At 46.2% G+C, this 16,090-nt stretch overlaps 1 protein-coding gene and 1 non-coding gene across 2 annotated transcripts; one reads left to right on the top strand and one right to left on the bottom strand.

Annotated features, from left to right (window-relative positions):
* Positions 1-6,572: 6,572 nt before the first annotated feature.
* On the top strand, positions 6,573-6,648 carry MIR5057 (microRNA MIR5057). The gene has a single exon (NR_126840.1). It is a non-coding gene; the product is annotated as a microRNA MIR5057 (primary transcript).
* Positions 6,649-13,381: 6,733 nt separating this feature from the next.
* Positions 13,382-15,196, bottom strand: LOC112272383 (postacrosomal sheath WW domain-binding protein-like). Its single transcript, XM_024463035.1, has 2 exons — positions 14,770-15,196; positions 13,382-14,654 (listed from the first exon to the last, which is right to left on the bottom strand). The coding sequence occupies exons 1-2, from the start codon at positions 14,886-14,888 to the stop codon at positions 13,952-13,954; spliced, it is 822 nt and encodes a 273-aa protein (XP_024318803.1). The 5' UTR covers positions 14,889-15,196; the 3' UTR covers positions 13,382-13,951.
* Positions 15,197-16,090: the final 894 nt, after the last annotated feature.

Here is a 16,090-nt window from a genome sequence, read left to right on the forward strand (position 1 = left end):
TGTTTGCCCTCGCTCGCACGCGCCCACGCCGTCGGAATTCCTTGCCGGAAAAGCTTCGCGCCGCCGCCGCGTTTTGGGTCGCCGCCGACTAGCTGGTGACTCATAACCACCGCCTCCTTGTGCTTTCTTCTCCTCTCTCCGTTCCACACGGTTTGACGTGCTCCTTTTGTCGTTTCATGCACCATAGCGCCGCCATCATCGTCGAGCCGAAGCGCCGCCCCTCGCCGGAGCCCCGAACCGCGCCGCCGGAGCTCTCCGTCGTCCTAAGCGACGGCACGGACCTCGTCTCGCCGCGCCGACCGCGTCACCGAGCTCGTCTCGCCGCGCCGCCCTCGCCCATCTCTCCCCGACGACCGGCGACCGCCGGAGAGCCGTCCGCCGCCCCGCCCGCACCGCTCCGCCGCCGGACGCCGCTCGCCGGAACCCTAGGAATCCCGGAGGTGAGCTCCTCCATCCTCGACCGTCCGATCTAAATCGACGGCCGAGATTAGATCGTGTTAATCCTTTTAAACGAACCGGTACCGACCAATATAATTTTAATCCCGGATTTGATTTAAATGTCACTTTTGCAGAAAAGCCCCTAGAACTTCAAATGCTTATAACTTTTAAACCCTTTGGCCAAATTTGACAAATTTTACCTTTCTGGAAAGCTCTTGACCTGTAGAATCTTTTAGCACTGTTTAAATTTAAATTTGAATATTTGAACCACTATCAATTTACAGAAAGGCCTTGTATGCCATTTAATTCATAACTAATTATTTAGAGATCCTTTTTAATTGAAACCAATGCCCAAAATTTTGTTTTATTATCCTCTATCCATTGGGACAGAGAAATAAATATTTTGAATTAAATTATTTGGCTGATGCAATTGAAACTATAGTTTAGGGTTTTAATCAATTGATTTTCCCTTTTGTTTAAAACCCTAATGATCAACGTGAACTTGCCTTGGTAGTAGTTGGAGTTCAAACACTCGTCACAATCACAAGGTTCGCTCTCCGAGAAAACTATACGAAGAAAACAACATACACATACATAAACACATAATTCACATAACGACAAAAATGAAATATGCTATGATGCGATGCAACATGTGACATGGTTTAGTTTATTTTAATTGGGTGATCAACTAGTCCTAAGCATTGGTAATTAAAAACAAATGCATTAGGGTTTGAAAACTAATTGCAAAAGCTAGGGTTTAAACCCTAAAACAAGGTTTTATTTGCATCCGCCAATTAATTTAAGTCAAAATATTTATTTCTCTGTCCGAAAGGACAGAGGATAATACAACAAAATTTTGGGCAATGGTTTCAATTAAAAAAGATCTCTAAATAATTAGTTATGAATTAAATGGCATAAAACGTCTTTCTATATATTGACTGTGGTTCTAATATTCAAATTTAAATTTAAACAGTGCCAAAAGATTCTACGGGTCAAGAGCTTTCCAGAAAGGTAAAATATGTCAAATTTGGCCAAAGGGTTTAAAAGTTATAAGCATTTGAAGTTCTAGGGGCTTTTCTGCAAAAGTGACATTTAAATCAAATCCGGGATTAAAATTATATTTTCATGTGTAATAGGCAGTGCCACGTGTCAGCTCCTCATTGGTCGGTACCGGTTCGTTTAAAATTAAAGCGCGAGATCTAATCTTGGCCGTCGACTGAGATCGGACGAACGAGGGGCCTCGGGCTCACCTCCGGGAACCCTAGGGTTCCGGCGAGGTCGTCGGCGGCGTCGGGGGACGGCGGCGGCGATGCTCCGGTGAAGCTGGCAGCTCGGAGAAGGTTGCAGGCGGCGCGGCTTTGCGAGGCGGTCACTGTGGCGTCGTCGGTTTGCTCCGGGGACGTCCGAGCCGGCGCCTAGGACGAGGAACGGCGGTCGGCGGCGGCGGAGCTCCGGGTTCTCGTCGGCGTGGTGCTGCGGTGCGCAAAAGGAGAAAGGAATCGCATCACAGCGTGCGCGAGAGAGAGAGAGGAGAAAAAAAAGGTAGAAGATGGCGGAGCTTGACCTTATGGTTGCCGGCGGTGACAAAACCACGCGGCGGCGGCCGGCGAGCACTGGCGAGCAATTGGGTGGCGTGGGCGCGAGGAATCGGGGAAGCAAGAGGGGGAAAAAGAGGCGCATGGCTCGGACTTTAAAGGGACGCGGGCGGCAAGGCGCGGCGGTCACGGAGGCGACGGCACGGCGAATATTGCGTGCGGGATGGCGGCGCGGACGCGGCAGCGTGACGCGCGGGGTTTCCTTCGGGGAGACGAAGGCCCTGACAGGTGGGCCCCACCTGTCAGCGGCTGCGGGCTGGCTGGGCTGCGGCGTGCGGCAGGTAAGTGGGCCGGTTCAGCCCAATTCGGCCGGGCCGTTCCGTTTCTTCCTTTTTTTCTTTTAGCCTTTTCTCCTTTTCTTTTTTTGATTTCTTTGCTATCTTTTGAATTTGAGCTCCAAATTGGTCCAAATAATTTCAGAAAATTTGTAAAATCATGTTTTATCATGATTCAACTTTTGGGAGTAATTTCCCCTCAAAATAAAATATATAAAAATACATTTGCCCTATAAATGCCTTTAGGGCTATATAAGTATTTAAATAAAATAGTTTTTCAACTCCAACTAAATATCCAAAAAAATTGGGATAGCTTATTTATGCAATAAACCCCTTTTATAGATAAACCCTAATGGTTTGAAGATCCAAAGCTCAAATGGGTGAAACCCTAGGATTTAAATTGAAATAAAATCTTTTTAAAGCCTTTTGAGATTCAAATTTGAATTCAAAAATGCAATTGTAGCATGATGCTCATGAGTACAATGCATATGAAAGGTTTTGAACTTTTGGGATGTTACACAACCCATCGACGGAAAGGAACGTGTGAGAGTGAAGTTTCGTCCTTGCATTGGGAAGTTAGACGACGGTAGTGTTAGGGTGATTAATAGGAATTCTATAGAAATGGTGAGAATCAAGGCGGATGGCATCAGTGTTGTAGATTTCATAGGGGAGTTGGGTAAGACGGTGGTTTGGGGTTCAAGCCAAGAGCTGGAATTAGGTAGCTATGTGGGGAGGGGGAACTATCGGCGAATCACGACAGCTGCGCAGCTTTTTGAAGCAATCGTACACGGTCGGAGAAGGACAGGGGATCCTGAGATAACAATTTATGCGGAGATAATTGATGGCGGGGAAGACTCACCTGTAGGATTAGCTCGGTCGCAAGCTGCAGAAGCCACGAACGATGCAGCATTCCTTGCAGACAGCGAGCCCATGCGGAATGTGCGAGATTTCGGTCCGAACAGTCTTAATCCACCAAAAGATTTGGGTCGGGGCAGGGAGAAGGACCATCTATTGATTGGAATAAAGTAGATGTTGATCTGCCAACAGATATTGCTCTGCAAATTTTCAGCGAGGAAAAATTGGCCAAACTTCTTGGAATTCGATTGCCTAATGATAAAAGGACGTTTCCGCCACCCCCTCCTGAGCAGAGTGTGCCCCCGGATCAACGTGGTGATGATTACCAAGATGAAGTTGAGCTCCTCTTTGCACAAGGAGGAGAAGAAGTAGATGACGGAAATGAAGAAGAGATGCGCGTGGTTCATGACAAAGATGATCCTGATATATCAGTTGGGACGTTTTGGTCTAGTATGGAGGAATTGAAGATGGCTTTCAGGTCATATGATGTGAAGAAAGAGTTTCAAGGGAGGACGGCATGGACTGACAAGAATAGGTTCACAGAGAAATGCGGGGGTAAGGATGGGGATATGATGCCCTGTCGATGGTATATGTCTGCGAGAAGGCAACCTGACGAGAGGTTCATAAAGGTCAATCGGATGCCACATGACCACACATGTATGACATCCGGGAGGAGAATCACGAAGATGACTTCTCAAGCCTGGGTTGCAGAAAAGGTGAAGCCCATTCTGACCAAAAAACCAAGCACAACTGCAAAACAACTTCAAGACAACTTGGAAAGGGATTACAAGTGCACAATTAGCTACAGCACTGTGTGGAAAGGGAAGCAAATAGCTATGAAGGATCTGTATGGTGGCTGGGGCAATACATTCAGAATGGTGTACAACTTTAGAGCCGAAATGGAATTGAGGTCACCAGACAGCGTAGTTGAGATAGATACCTATACAAAAGATGATGGTAGGGTATTTTTTTTCTAGGTTCTTTATGGCAATGAAGCCTTGCTTGGATGGTTTTAAAGTAGGGTGCCGTCCCTACTTGAGCATAGACTCCACTGCATTGAATGGGAAATGGAATGGGCAGTTGGCTGCGGCCATTGCCCTAGATGGCAACAATTGGATGTTTCCAGTTGTTGTAGGCTTGTTTTAGTCAGAGACAGAGGCTGATTGGACTTGATTCCTGATTCAGTTGAAAAGGGCACTAGGACACATGAATCCCTTAGCCATATGCACTGATGCTTGTAAGGGTCTTGAGAATGCAGTAAAAAATGTGTTTCCACATGCAGAGCAGAGGGAGTGCTTCAGCCATTTGTGGCTCAATTTGGTTAAAAAGTTTCAAGGAAAAGTTTTTGGAAGAATGTGGCCAGCAGCAAGAGCCTACAAGAAGGACACTTACAAGTACCATATGGATAAGATGTTGTCAATCTCTGAGGGGTGTTGTCCAGAATTTGGTGTATATCTGAAAACGTACCATTCTTTGTTATGGTACAGAAGTGGCTTTAATACGGATATCAAAGTTGATCATATCAATAACCACTTGGCAGAAAGTTTTAACAGTTGGATAAGAGATCTGAAGGGCCTGCCTGTTCATGAGCTCATTGACAACATCAGGATAAGATTAATGAATCTATTCAATATCAGAAGACAACTAGGTGATAAATTGCATCAAGACAAACTACCAACAGTGGTTCAACAGCTTGTATGCAAGAGTAGAGGACTCATGCACTACACTGTTGTGAATGCCTCAAGTAACTCTACTGAGGTTATGAACAAAAGGAACATGAGGAGGCATGTGGTGAAGTTTCATTTACATGAATGCTCCTGTCTTGAGTGGCAAGCAACAGGCAAACCTTGCGAGCATGCTATAGTAGTGTTGTCACAGAGAGAGCACTTGATGATGGGGGAATATCTGCATGAATATTACTCAGTGGCTATGTTTAGAGCAGCATATGCAGGAATTATTGAGCCATTTACAGACCAATCACAATGTCCTGAAGTTCCACTAGGTGTTGACATGCATGCCCCAGACTTAACCAGAAAACCAGGTAGGCCTAAACAGAAATGTTTCAAAAGTTTCTTTGAGCGTGGTGGTAAAAAAGGAACGAAAGGTCAAATGAAAGGGAACAAAGGGGAATTAACAGAGGAAGAGATAGAGAAAGATATTGAGAAAGAGAAAGAGAAACCGAAAACAAAAGCAGGCATAGGCATCAAACACAGATGCACCAGATGTCTAGATATCGGACATCGTGCTAATTCGCCTTTCTGTGTTTTCAAGGTTCCTAAACCATCAAGGTAAGAATTTTGCAGTTTTGACTTTGTATCGTAATGCTTGAGATTTTAACATTACCTTCTTCCTTCTTCAAGGGGTCGTGGTAAAAACAAGACTGCAGCGGAATCTGAAGAATTTCCTGAAGATGCCCCTCACCTAGAAAAATGCACTGCATGTCTAGAACCTGGACATCGTGCTGGTTCCATTTTTTGCGCCCTAACTCCACCGAAACCTAAAAGGTAAGAATTTTGCCCATTTGACTTTGTAATCATAATGCTTGTGATTTTGACATTCCTTTTTGCAGGGGTCGTGGAAGACCAAAACCTGTTGTTCAAGAACAAGTGCCAGCTGAACCTGTTGTTGCAGAACAGGTGCCAACTAAACCTGTTGTTGCAGAACAGGTGGCAACTGATAATGAAGCAAATTGGGAACCGTGGCCAAATGATAATGGTTATGATTGGCCACCTGAAGGTGATTGGCAAACTCAAAATTTGCCAAGCCAGAACGATGATGATTGACCAGCTAAAGTTGGTGAAGGTTCTGAACATAGTGAAAATGCTGAAGACGATGATCTGATTGCTGAAGATAGTGACCATCCTAAAGATTCTGACCATTATGCAGATTTAGTGATTGATGAAGACAAAAAGGATGTCCCAATTGGTGTGCTGGTAAAGGAGTATCACGAAAAAAGGAAGAGAGGGGGAAAGAAGGTGCTGAAAAATGAGTGTTCTGTATCTGCTTTGTATGGGAGAGCTGTGTGAGCTCATTTGTGTTGACAAACAATTATGTGGCAGATTATGTGTGAGCTCATTTGTGTGAATTTCATTTGTATTGAGAAACATTTGTGTGCCAGATTATGTGTATTACTGTTAATCAGTCAGGATTAGTGTTAATCATTTGTATTGAGAACCATTCATACTACCAAGTTAATCATTCAGACTACCAAAGTTGGGTTGTTTTCTCACTTGGGACTACGAAAATGGGTTCCAGGCACTCCCTTGAGCACAGGCACAGGGTGCTGGAAATGTGCTCCAAAAGGAGGTCTTAGACAACCAAAATGGTCCAGTTTCTAAGCATCATCGAAAAATCGACTTGCTTTAAATTGGAAAGTGATTGGCAAAATGGAACATCCTTGCAAAGTTATTGGCACAGCCAAAATTTCAAATCATTTTGACAAAGTTAACTTGCTCAAATTCATGGTTTAAATTTGAAAAACTGTATCTTAAACGACTCTTAAAGCCACACTGCTACATGGAAATTGAAATTTGAACGTCAACATGTCATCTCCTTACTAAGTTGTACTCAGCTGCCAAAATTGAATTCATTCTGAGCAACTAGAATTTCAAATAGTTTTAAAATTTGTTTGACCAATTTCAAAATTCAGGCCTTTTTGCATACCGAATTTACTTTTTCATTCCACAATTAATTCCGTACATAATTTACCCTCCTCCATGCCAAATTTCATAACATGTCATCAAAAATTTAGGTGTCTTTTTACAAGTTATGGTGATTTTTAAATGATTTTCAAAATTTAAAAAATCAAATTTAACCACAAACTGAAATTTTAATCTTTCATACTGGGATACTATCCAATAGTAGATACTGGTCCAAATTTGAACTGATTTAGACAAGTGCTTCTAAGTGAAATATGAAAACGCGACCGAATCTAGAACATTAGAATGAGTGATTCTATAACATGTCAGTGGGATGTGCTAGTTTCAACACAAGCTATGATCATAGTTATTCAAAATCATCTGAATTTTTTTATGTGAGCCCAACATGACAAATAAAGAACACTTACAAGTTTTCAGATTTTTCTAATCAATATTTCCTTTATTTTTATATTTCCCATCTTCAAAATCCCTTAAAAGTCCAAAAAACATGCATTACTCGTGTCACATCATTAATATTGTCATGTATCAAACTTCTATCGGTAGTGGGAGGATCTTATGAAACTTTCATACCAAAGGAAAAAGTTTATTTGAGTTCTCTAGCACTCCGTTTTGAATTTCCAAAGAAAATCATCAATAATTCAAGTAATGTACGAAATATAGTATTCTACCTCTAGGAAATCTGAAATTTGTACACACGATGTATGTGACACTTATATTGGTGCAGAAAAATTTCGACTCCAAATATCATACAAATGGTACATAATCTGCCCCAAATACAAATTCTGCAGAAACATTCATCTGTCCTTTTATGCCGGCTTGCTCATTATAATTTTGCCCAAAAGCTAAACAGTATCCCAGCATTACCCCACTGGTCAGAGACACACGCTGCAAGCCGCGCAAGCCGCGTTCGACTCTCCAAAGCCCTAGTTGTTAAAGGGGCCAGTTTTTTTTCTGCGCTTCCCTGCTAACCCCTAACCAGCAAAACCTACAGATTAAACCACTTCTGATTTGCAATTTCACAGAAAGCACTCTCTTCTTCCCGCAATCAACAATCAACCCGGCCGTGGGGCTCCGAGCCACTTCCCCGTTCTCACTCACTCTCTCCTCACTTCTTCTCTTTTCCTTCTCCACTAAGGCTTCTTCCTTCTCTCCTCCCACCGAAATCCCCATTTCTCCCAAGCTCAAATCCCTAGCTCAAATCTTCCCCTTTGTTGTCCTCAAGCTTGAAAATAAGCAATGACGGAGGGGGAAGAGCTCGCTACTGCATTTCGGCTGCTCCGCATTGGGGATGAACCATCTCCGGCTCGTCCTCGGCATGACCTAGCTCCGGCGGCGGCTACTGCGCCGCCGGCGGCGGCGGCGGCTGCTTTTGCTTCGGATCGGGCCGTCCCCGTCCCACGCGTAGCTGCAGTTGGTGCTGCGCTCGCCGGTTTGTGGGCTGCGCGTGCCGGCCTAGCTAGGGTTGTTGCCGGCCTCATCGGAGCAGGCCTGCTCGGCGTCATCCACAGGCCACAAGCGCCACAAGCTGCTGGCCAGCTCGTCGGGCCGCATGCTGCTGGCCAGCTCGTCGGCCACGGGCCGCAAGCTAGTGGCCAGCTCGTTGAGCACGTGCCGACGCCGCCGGGTGATGGAGCTCACCGTGGCTCAACGGCTGTCGTTCTTCTTGCTGACGTGGCAAGGTACGAGATCCACTACGTCGCCGCCATTGATGGCTCAGGCACCCGTGGCCAGATGGCAATCGCCCCGATTGCAGCATTTGGTGCCTTCGCATTGTGTCTGGTTGGCTCCTTTGTGCGTTGGCGTGTGCCTCGATTCCATTGGCTTTCTACAGGTGATGGAGTGCAACATCACGCCGGAGGTGGAGAAGAAGGACCACGAGGTGCAATCCGGGCCGAAGACGAAGGCCTCATCGTGCTTGGCGTCACTAGTCGTCATGAAATGCGGTTGGCGGTGATGGGCGGCAGCCTAGATTGGTGCACCGCTTCTGTGATGGTCGTCGCTGGGATTTGCTTGGTTGCTCTTGTGTGCCAATTCATCTTCTAAAACAGAGCATGAGCAGCAAGGAGCTTGGAGATGGTAGACAGAGAGAAGTAGGGATCTTATATATGCAAGCGTCCCACCTTTTGGAGTGTTGTGGTTAGGCCGAGATGACTAGTTATCCTCCTAGATGTTGTGGTTAAGCCCGTTTATTACGTTTGGTTTGAGCCTTTTGTTAATTTCACGCAGTGAAATGGGGGCTGCAAATCAAACGCCTCTACTATTAGAACTTCAGAATTATGTAACCGACATTAAGTACTGCAGTATTAGAACTTCATCTATGACAAGCCAGATTATCTCAGAAACACCAGTTTCATGCATTACACCATTGCGTTACATGGATCTAGGTCTTATTCTCAAATACTACAATAAACCATTAAACAATATCTCCTTGCCATTGCCCTCACAACAGAAACATCAACTGCAACAGCAAAGCCCCCCTTGCCCCCCTGCTGCCCTGCTCACAACTAAAATCGAAACCCCACTAAAATCAAACCCAACATCACAATACAAGCATAAAACAATTTGGCCACTTGAATTTCTTCTTTCCTCAACTCCACGATCTTGCTAAGCTTCTCATTCATGCTAGTCACCTCCTCCAAAAACAGCAAAGCTGCCTTCTCAATGCCCTCCTCTGCCCTGGGGTCTGCCCTCGGTGTCTCCTCTTCCCTCCCTTGCAACTTCCCCTCCAATTGAAGCTTTTCCACGTACGAATCCATCCACATGAAGAAGGTGCATTTCCTCAGTAGCTACAACAACATAAAAGTCCACATCAATTTTGTCAATTTCGGCCCCAATTAATCACAACCTAGAATTCTTAAATTCCTAATTGAATGCCAAATCAACAAGCAATTACCTTCCCAGGCTGTGGCTGGCTCTCACACTTGACGAATTCATGGACGAAATTTCCCGTGTCCAATTTCTTGCACGTCAGGCGAACTAGGGGTTCGACCCGTGGGCAATCGGGGCACTAGGTGAGGGGAACTACCCCGTACCTTGGCCACACGTTGCTACGGGACGAAGAGGACAACTGAGTCATCTTGTTCACGGAAGCTGGACGGCGAATCACGGCTAGGTCAAGCTGCGCACGGCGGCGCCAACCTGGGGAAGAACCGGGGCCGGCGAAACGCTGATGCGGACGCGCGGCCTGGAGTGGAGGCACGGGATTGCGCAGCGTAGGTGCAGTCTCTACGCGGGGCAGGAGGAGCCGAGCTGGAGACGCGGGCCGGCACAGCAGCGGGGGGTGGGGGCCTGCCAGTGAGATGGCGGCGCCGCTGTCTGGATGGAAATGGGGAACGGGCCGAGACACCCCCTTTTATTTTTGAAGGTTCTTATTTTTTTCCTCCCACGTAGACCCCACAATTAACGGTAAAAGTATGACAATTAGTGCCCACCTGAAAAAGGGCAAGTACTGACAGGTGGGACCCGCATCAACGGATATGTTCTGACATGTGGGTCCCCCATGCTAACTAACAATTCCTATACAGCATGTTAGAAGACTCGCTTAGGCTTTTTTGCACTTCGACCCAATTGGTGTATCCTGTGAGCCAGCGCGGCATGGAATGATTCGCATCGTCTAACTCATCCTTCTACGCCAGCGTGACGTGAGTCTGGTCTTCAATGGTTTACGTAAGCAATTATCTCAACTTTTGGGGGGGCCTTCGAGTTCCAAATTAACTTCCAAAGGGCACGTCTGCCGTCAGAGCTCGAGCTGCTTCCTGTCTCAGCCAGATTAAACTTTAGGTTCAGACCGAGATGGTACGCGCTACGCACCGAGAATATACCGGACTTCTCATGATGCCAGGCAAGGACGTCCTCACAAGGAACTCTTGGCAATCTAATCTTCAGGATCTCCTCTGCATCAAAGGAATGAAAATTCTGAACAATAAAAGGGGTGTTCCATTGTCCAGCTTCTAGGATAAGTTCAGAAACTCTCCTGATTCTTGTTCTGGAGTTGCTGCGAGACACTTTCAGATTTCCCCTAGGCACCCAATTGTCTCTCCAAATCTGAACTTTGGCACCATCACCGACTCTCCAAATCAGGCCACGTTTGAGAAGGTCGAGCCCGTGTGAAATACCTTGCCAGCACGGGGACGTGTTCTTTATAAAAGCAGTGTCCCAAAGATCGCCTGCCGGGAAGTACTTGCCCTTCAGAACCCTAGCACAAAGGGACTCCGGAACAGTGAGAATCCTCCAAGCTTGTCGAGCAAGTAACGCCTGGTTAAAAATGCGAAGATCTCGAAAACCGATTCCTCCATGGCCCTTGGGCTTAATTAATTTCTCCCAACTCAACCAGTGAACTTTCTTCTTATTAGTCTCATCTCCCCACCAGAAATCACGGATCATATGGGACAAATCCTCACAAAGCGTAGCCGAGAACTTAAAGATGCTCATAGCATACGTCGGCATTGCTTGTAGCACCGATTTAACAAGTACTCTTTGCCACCACTTGACAAATATTTCTCCGACCAATCATTACACCTCTTGGTAATCTTGTCCTTAATTGATTGGAATCTGCCGTTTTTCATTCTCCCCTCTGGAATAGGGAGACCAAGAAATTTCTCTTCAAAGCCCGGATTCTGAATTCTCAAAGTATTTATGACCACGTTTGTGTTGTGCAGGCTGCATTTCTTCCCCATAAGGATCGTGCACGACATAGGCAGCCTTATGATCTTCAGGGCTTAGTAGCTGACCGGTAGCCGCTTCATAGGCAGTGAGCGTTTGTTTGATCTTCAGGGCCTGCTCAACATTTGCTTTAAAGAAGAGGAGACTATCGTCTGCAAAAAGCAAATGGGAAATACCAGGGCTTTGGCGACAAATCTTCAGCTCCTGGATATTACCAGCCGAAACTTCATGTTGTAGCAGAAGAGAAAGTCCATCAGCAACCAAGAGAAACAAATAGGGTGACAGCGGATCGCCCTGTCGGGTCCACGTGACGGAGAGAAACTCTGCAACAATTTCCCATTAAATCTCACCCGATACTGAACAGTGGTGATGCAAGTCATGATCCAATTTATCCATTTCCTGTCAAAACCAAGTTTCAACATGGCCTGCTCCAAATAGTTCCAATCGACTCTATCGTATGCTTTGGATAGGTCTAGCTTATAAGCACAAAAACTTCCTTTAACATCACTGCTCTTTTGGATGGTATTGATGCACTCAAACGTGATTAAAGCATTATCGGTGATCATGCGCCCAGGTATGAAGGCACTCTGAGTGGGCGATATAATGTCTTGCAGCAAAGGACGTAATCTGTTAATGAGGCATTTCGATACAATTTTATACACCACATTGCACAGCCCAATGGGTCGGAAATCCTTAATATCGATCGGGTTCTTCTTTTTCGGAATCAAAACAATGGTTGTCTCATTTACTCCATCCGGCATACACCCAGTTCTGAAGAATTCTCTGACTGCGAAGCATATATCCTGCTTGAGGTGTGCCCACTGTTGCTGGAAGAAGCGTGCCGGCATTCCGTCCGGTCCGGGCGCTTTCCACGGCCCAATCTGAAACAAGGCATTGCTAATTTTCTCATCTGAAAAGTCCTTACAAAGCTCCACATTCATCTGATCTGTAATTAATCTGTCAAACCTGTTCGTGACTGTGTCTGGAATAACAGAGGCATCCCGAGTATACAAGTGCTGAAAGAAATTCGTAGTTAGGTCCTCCATTTCCTGTGCATCTTCAGACAAGGAGCCATCTGGCCGAGATAAGGAATTAATCTTGTTTTTCTTTGCTCTCCAAGTAGCCTTCCGATGGAAAAAAAGCAGTATTACGGTCTCCAGACTTGAACCAACCCACACGGGAACGTTGGTTCCAGTAGCTCTCCTCAAGTTCCAGTAACTCATCTAGTTGTCGCGACAAAAGAGCTCTTTTTTGGTCTGCAGCAGAACTCCCAGCCCGAGCATGTCCCAGCTTCTTTCAAATTTTCTCAATCTGTTTTGGTATTGAGCCCAGCTTCTTATTGTTCCAGGAACTCATGTGTTTCAGAACACCAGTAGCTGTGGCTGAAACTTCTCCTAACTTCCTCGGTTTCCTGTGTCCATTCCAAGCTACATTAATTTCCTCATTAAAGGACTCCAAATGTTCCCAGTGGCTTTCATACCTTACACACTGAACACGGTTTGAAGGAGCAATAGATGGCTGCAACATGATTATAATTGGGCAGTGATCTGACCTTGAAGACACCAGATGGTGTACTTGACAGGAAGGGAAATTTTTTGACCAATTTGGGCAAGCCACAGCCCTGTCCAGACGTACCAGAACATTTTTTTGTCCTTGCTGCTTGTTGTCAAACGTCCAAGGCAGCCCCACAAATCCCAGATCAAACAAATTACAGTGTGATAAAATCTCTCGGAAGTCAAACATTTGCTTTGCATTTCTTCTCCGAGTAGAGATATGTTCATCTTGCCACATAGTTTCATTAAAATCTCCAGCCATTAGCCAAGGTCCATCAAACATGGGTTTAATCCTCCGCAAGAGTTCCCACATGTGATGCCGAAGATGAGCTTGAGGCTCTCCGTAAACAAACGTGCATCTCCATTTTATTCCTTTTGGCCAATCACTAATGATTACATCAATAAAACGACTCCCCAATTTAATTAAGTCGACTACGACACTCTCATCCCAAAAAAGAGCAACACCACCTCCTTTCCCCTGCTCACTATGCACTAAAACATTCCTGAGACCTAGTCTCCACTTTAGGTTCTCCACCTTTTCTTTCCTTTGCCTAGTTTCACACAAAAACAAAAGTTTCGGATGATGCACACTAACAAGGCGAACTAGATCTTGAACTGTTCGGGGCTGTCCAATTCTCCGACAGTTCCAACATAGGATCGTCATTTCTTCTGACAGGTGCTGTCAGTCGCACCTGTCAGATTACCAGCGGCCCCCGGGCTGGTTGCCTCCTGTGCCTCCTTGCTTGTCGTTCCTCCTGCATCTCCACAACCTCCTGACTGGCCGTGTGTAATTTTGCTCAGTTGCACCATGATCAACTGTAATTTTCTCGGTTACATGGAGGCCACAGGCTAATATTTCGCAGCACCAACGCAAGAGCCACACCTTTGTGTCTGATCAAGATTACTTGGTCAAATTAAGGCACCGTGCGTGCTACACCTGTTGTTGTCCATTGGGAGGTGCGGCTGAGGTTCATAGCCCTGAGCGGCCAACGGAGGGAACTGCAACTGGTTGGGCGCGTGCGCCCCATAACCTTGAGTCCTTGAGGATGGAACTGCTGGTTGGGCGCGTGCGCCCAATGACCTTGAGGATGGAACTGTTGGGCCCAATGACCTTGAGGAGGGAACTGGAGATTGCGTGCGTGCGTTCCATGACCTTGAGGAGGGAACTGCGTGTTGGGCTCGTGCGCTCCATAACCTTGAGGAGGGAACTGTAGGTTGGGCACGTGCGCTCCATAACCTTGATGTGGGACATGCTGGTTGGGCGCGTGCCCTCCAAAACCTTGAGGAAAATGCGTGCTGGGCTCGTGCGCTCCATAACCTTGAGTAGGAAATTGCTGATACGGTGGTGCGTACGGGTAGGTGGACGGCGGGGCGCGGCCCGCCCGCTGCTCGCCCGTGTTGGGTGCAGCCGCGGCGGCCGGCTTCCCGCGAAGCAAGACGTAGGATGCGAGCCCTAGGACCGTGGCGGCGAGCGTGAGCACGGCGGCCCCGGCGAAGACGCGGTCCAGGAGGACGTAGCACGCCGGAACGGGGAAGCTGGCCAGAGGATCCCGCGGCTGGTTGTCGTTCCACGCCGCACCGAACACCAGCGTCCCGAACGCCACCGCCGCCGCGATCCTGCACGTATGTTAATTTGGGGATCGATCAATTCGGCAGAGCCAGAGCTAGCTAACGAGTGTTGAAAGAAAGAATTGTAGGCACTATGGTGGATGGATTACTCAACTACACTCACCAGGAGAAGACGGCGCAGAGGACCCCTTCGGTCCGCTTGGTCTCGGGCCGCGACAGCTTGCTGCTGCAGGAGCCGGCGCCGCAGCACCCGCCGGCGGCAGCCACGGTGACCTGGCCCATTGCCAGGAAGACGTCCGCGCAGACCCCCAGCGGCAGCGCGGGGTTCTGCGGGCGGGTACCGGCATACGCCCAAGCCGCCGCCGGTCCACTTTATGTGCGAGCTTACAGTGAGCTTGGTGTCCTCAGCGGAGAAGCCCATGATGGCGCTGAGCACCCCGAGAGAACCTACAGCAGCGCACACCTTGATCATCGTCTGATCCATTTCCCCGGTCGGCCATTGCTATTATTGCTATTTGCTAGCTAGCTCGATCGATATGGTCTCTTCCAATACGTGCTTATATGTGGCTGGTTTCATAATTTATGCAAGTTGGTGTCCTCGATTCTTTTATATTGTTCTTGAAGCAAGTTGATCGATAGAGAGAGTTTCTTGGTCCTTACACGATATATCCAAGGTTAAATACAGCTAGTACATTGGATGTGTGTATACGCGCATACAGCTGCCTCTGGCTCGAAGGATATGTCACATTACCAGCGGGAAAGAAGAATTGATTTCACAACTAATCGGCGGTTGATTGGCTGATTTCACAACTAATGCATGTTGACGTCCACGATGTTGATCGACATGATATATATATAGAGAGAGAGCTTCTTCGTCTTTGCGCGATCGATATACCCAAGGTTCTGTTCTGCCAGGCGCCAACGCCGTAAATACAAGTACAGTACATCGCGCATTAAAAAGAACATTATGATTTATTTTTTAAGAGCTTCTTGTGTGAGAATATATTATATTTAAAATTTTCAAACAGAAAACCTGGTTATGTGCATAGTATTTGCTATTTTTATACTCTCTCTGTCACATATCAAAACTTTCTATTACATGTATCTACACACTTTTTGGACATAGATACATCCATATTTTAGCAAATTTGAATCATTTAATATGGGACCGAGGGAGTAGTATTTAATTTAATAATAATCAATGTTTTTCCTAGTACTTTTATTTTACCAACAACTTGCTAAATGAGTCATTATGAAGTTATTTCAACTAATTATAGTGAGAAGACTAAAACAATACTGTACCCAAGAAGGATGCAGGGTTTTACTAGGATATGAGGAAAAAACATAGACTAAAACAATACCTTGAAGAGCTTAGTTTGGCATTGTTGAACTTTGTTGTGCTGAATTTTTTTATTATGAGGATTTTTTTTTTTGAGAATAGGAAATTATTATCTCTATACAGCGGGTGAAAACTCTGGCAGCTG

The sequence above is a fragment of the Brachypodium distachyon genome, chromosome 4, assembly GCF_000005505.3.
Source record: "Brachypodium distachyon strain Bd21 chromosome 4, Brachypodium_distachyon_v3.0, whole genome shotgun sequence".
Classification (NCBI taxonomy): domain Eukaryota; kingdom Viridiplantae; phylum Streptophyta; class Magnoliopsida; order Poales; family Poaceae; genus Brachypodium; species Brachypodium distachyon.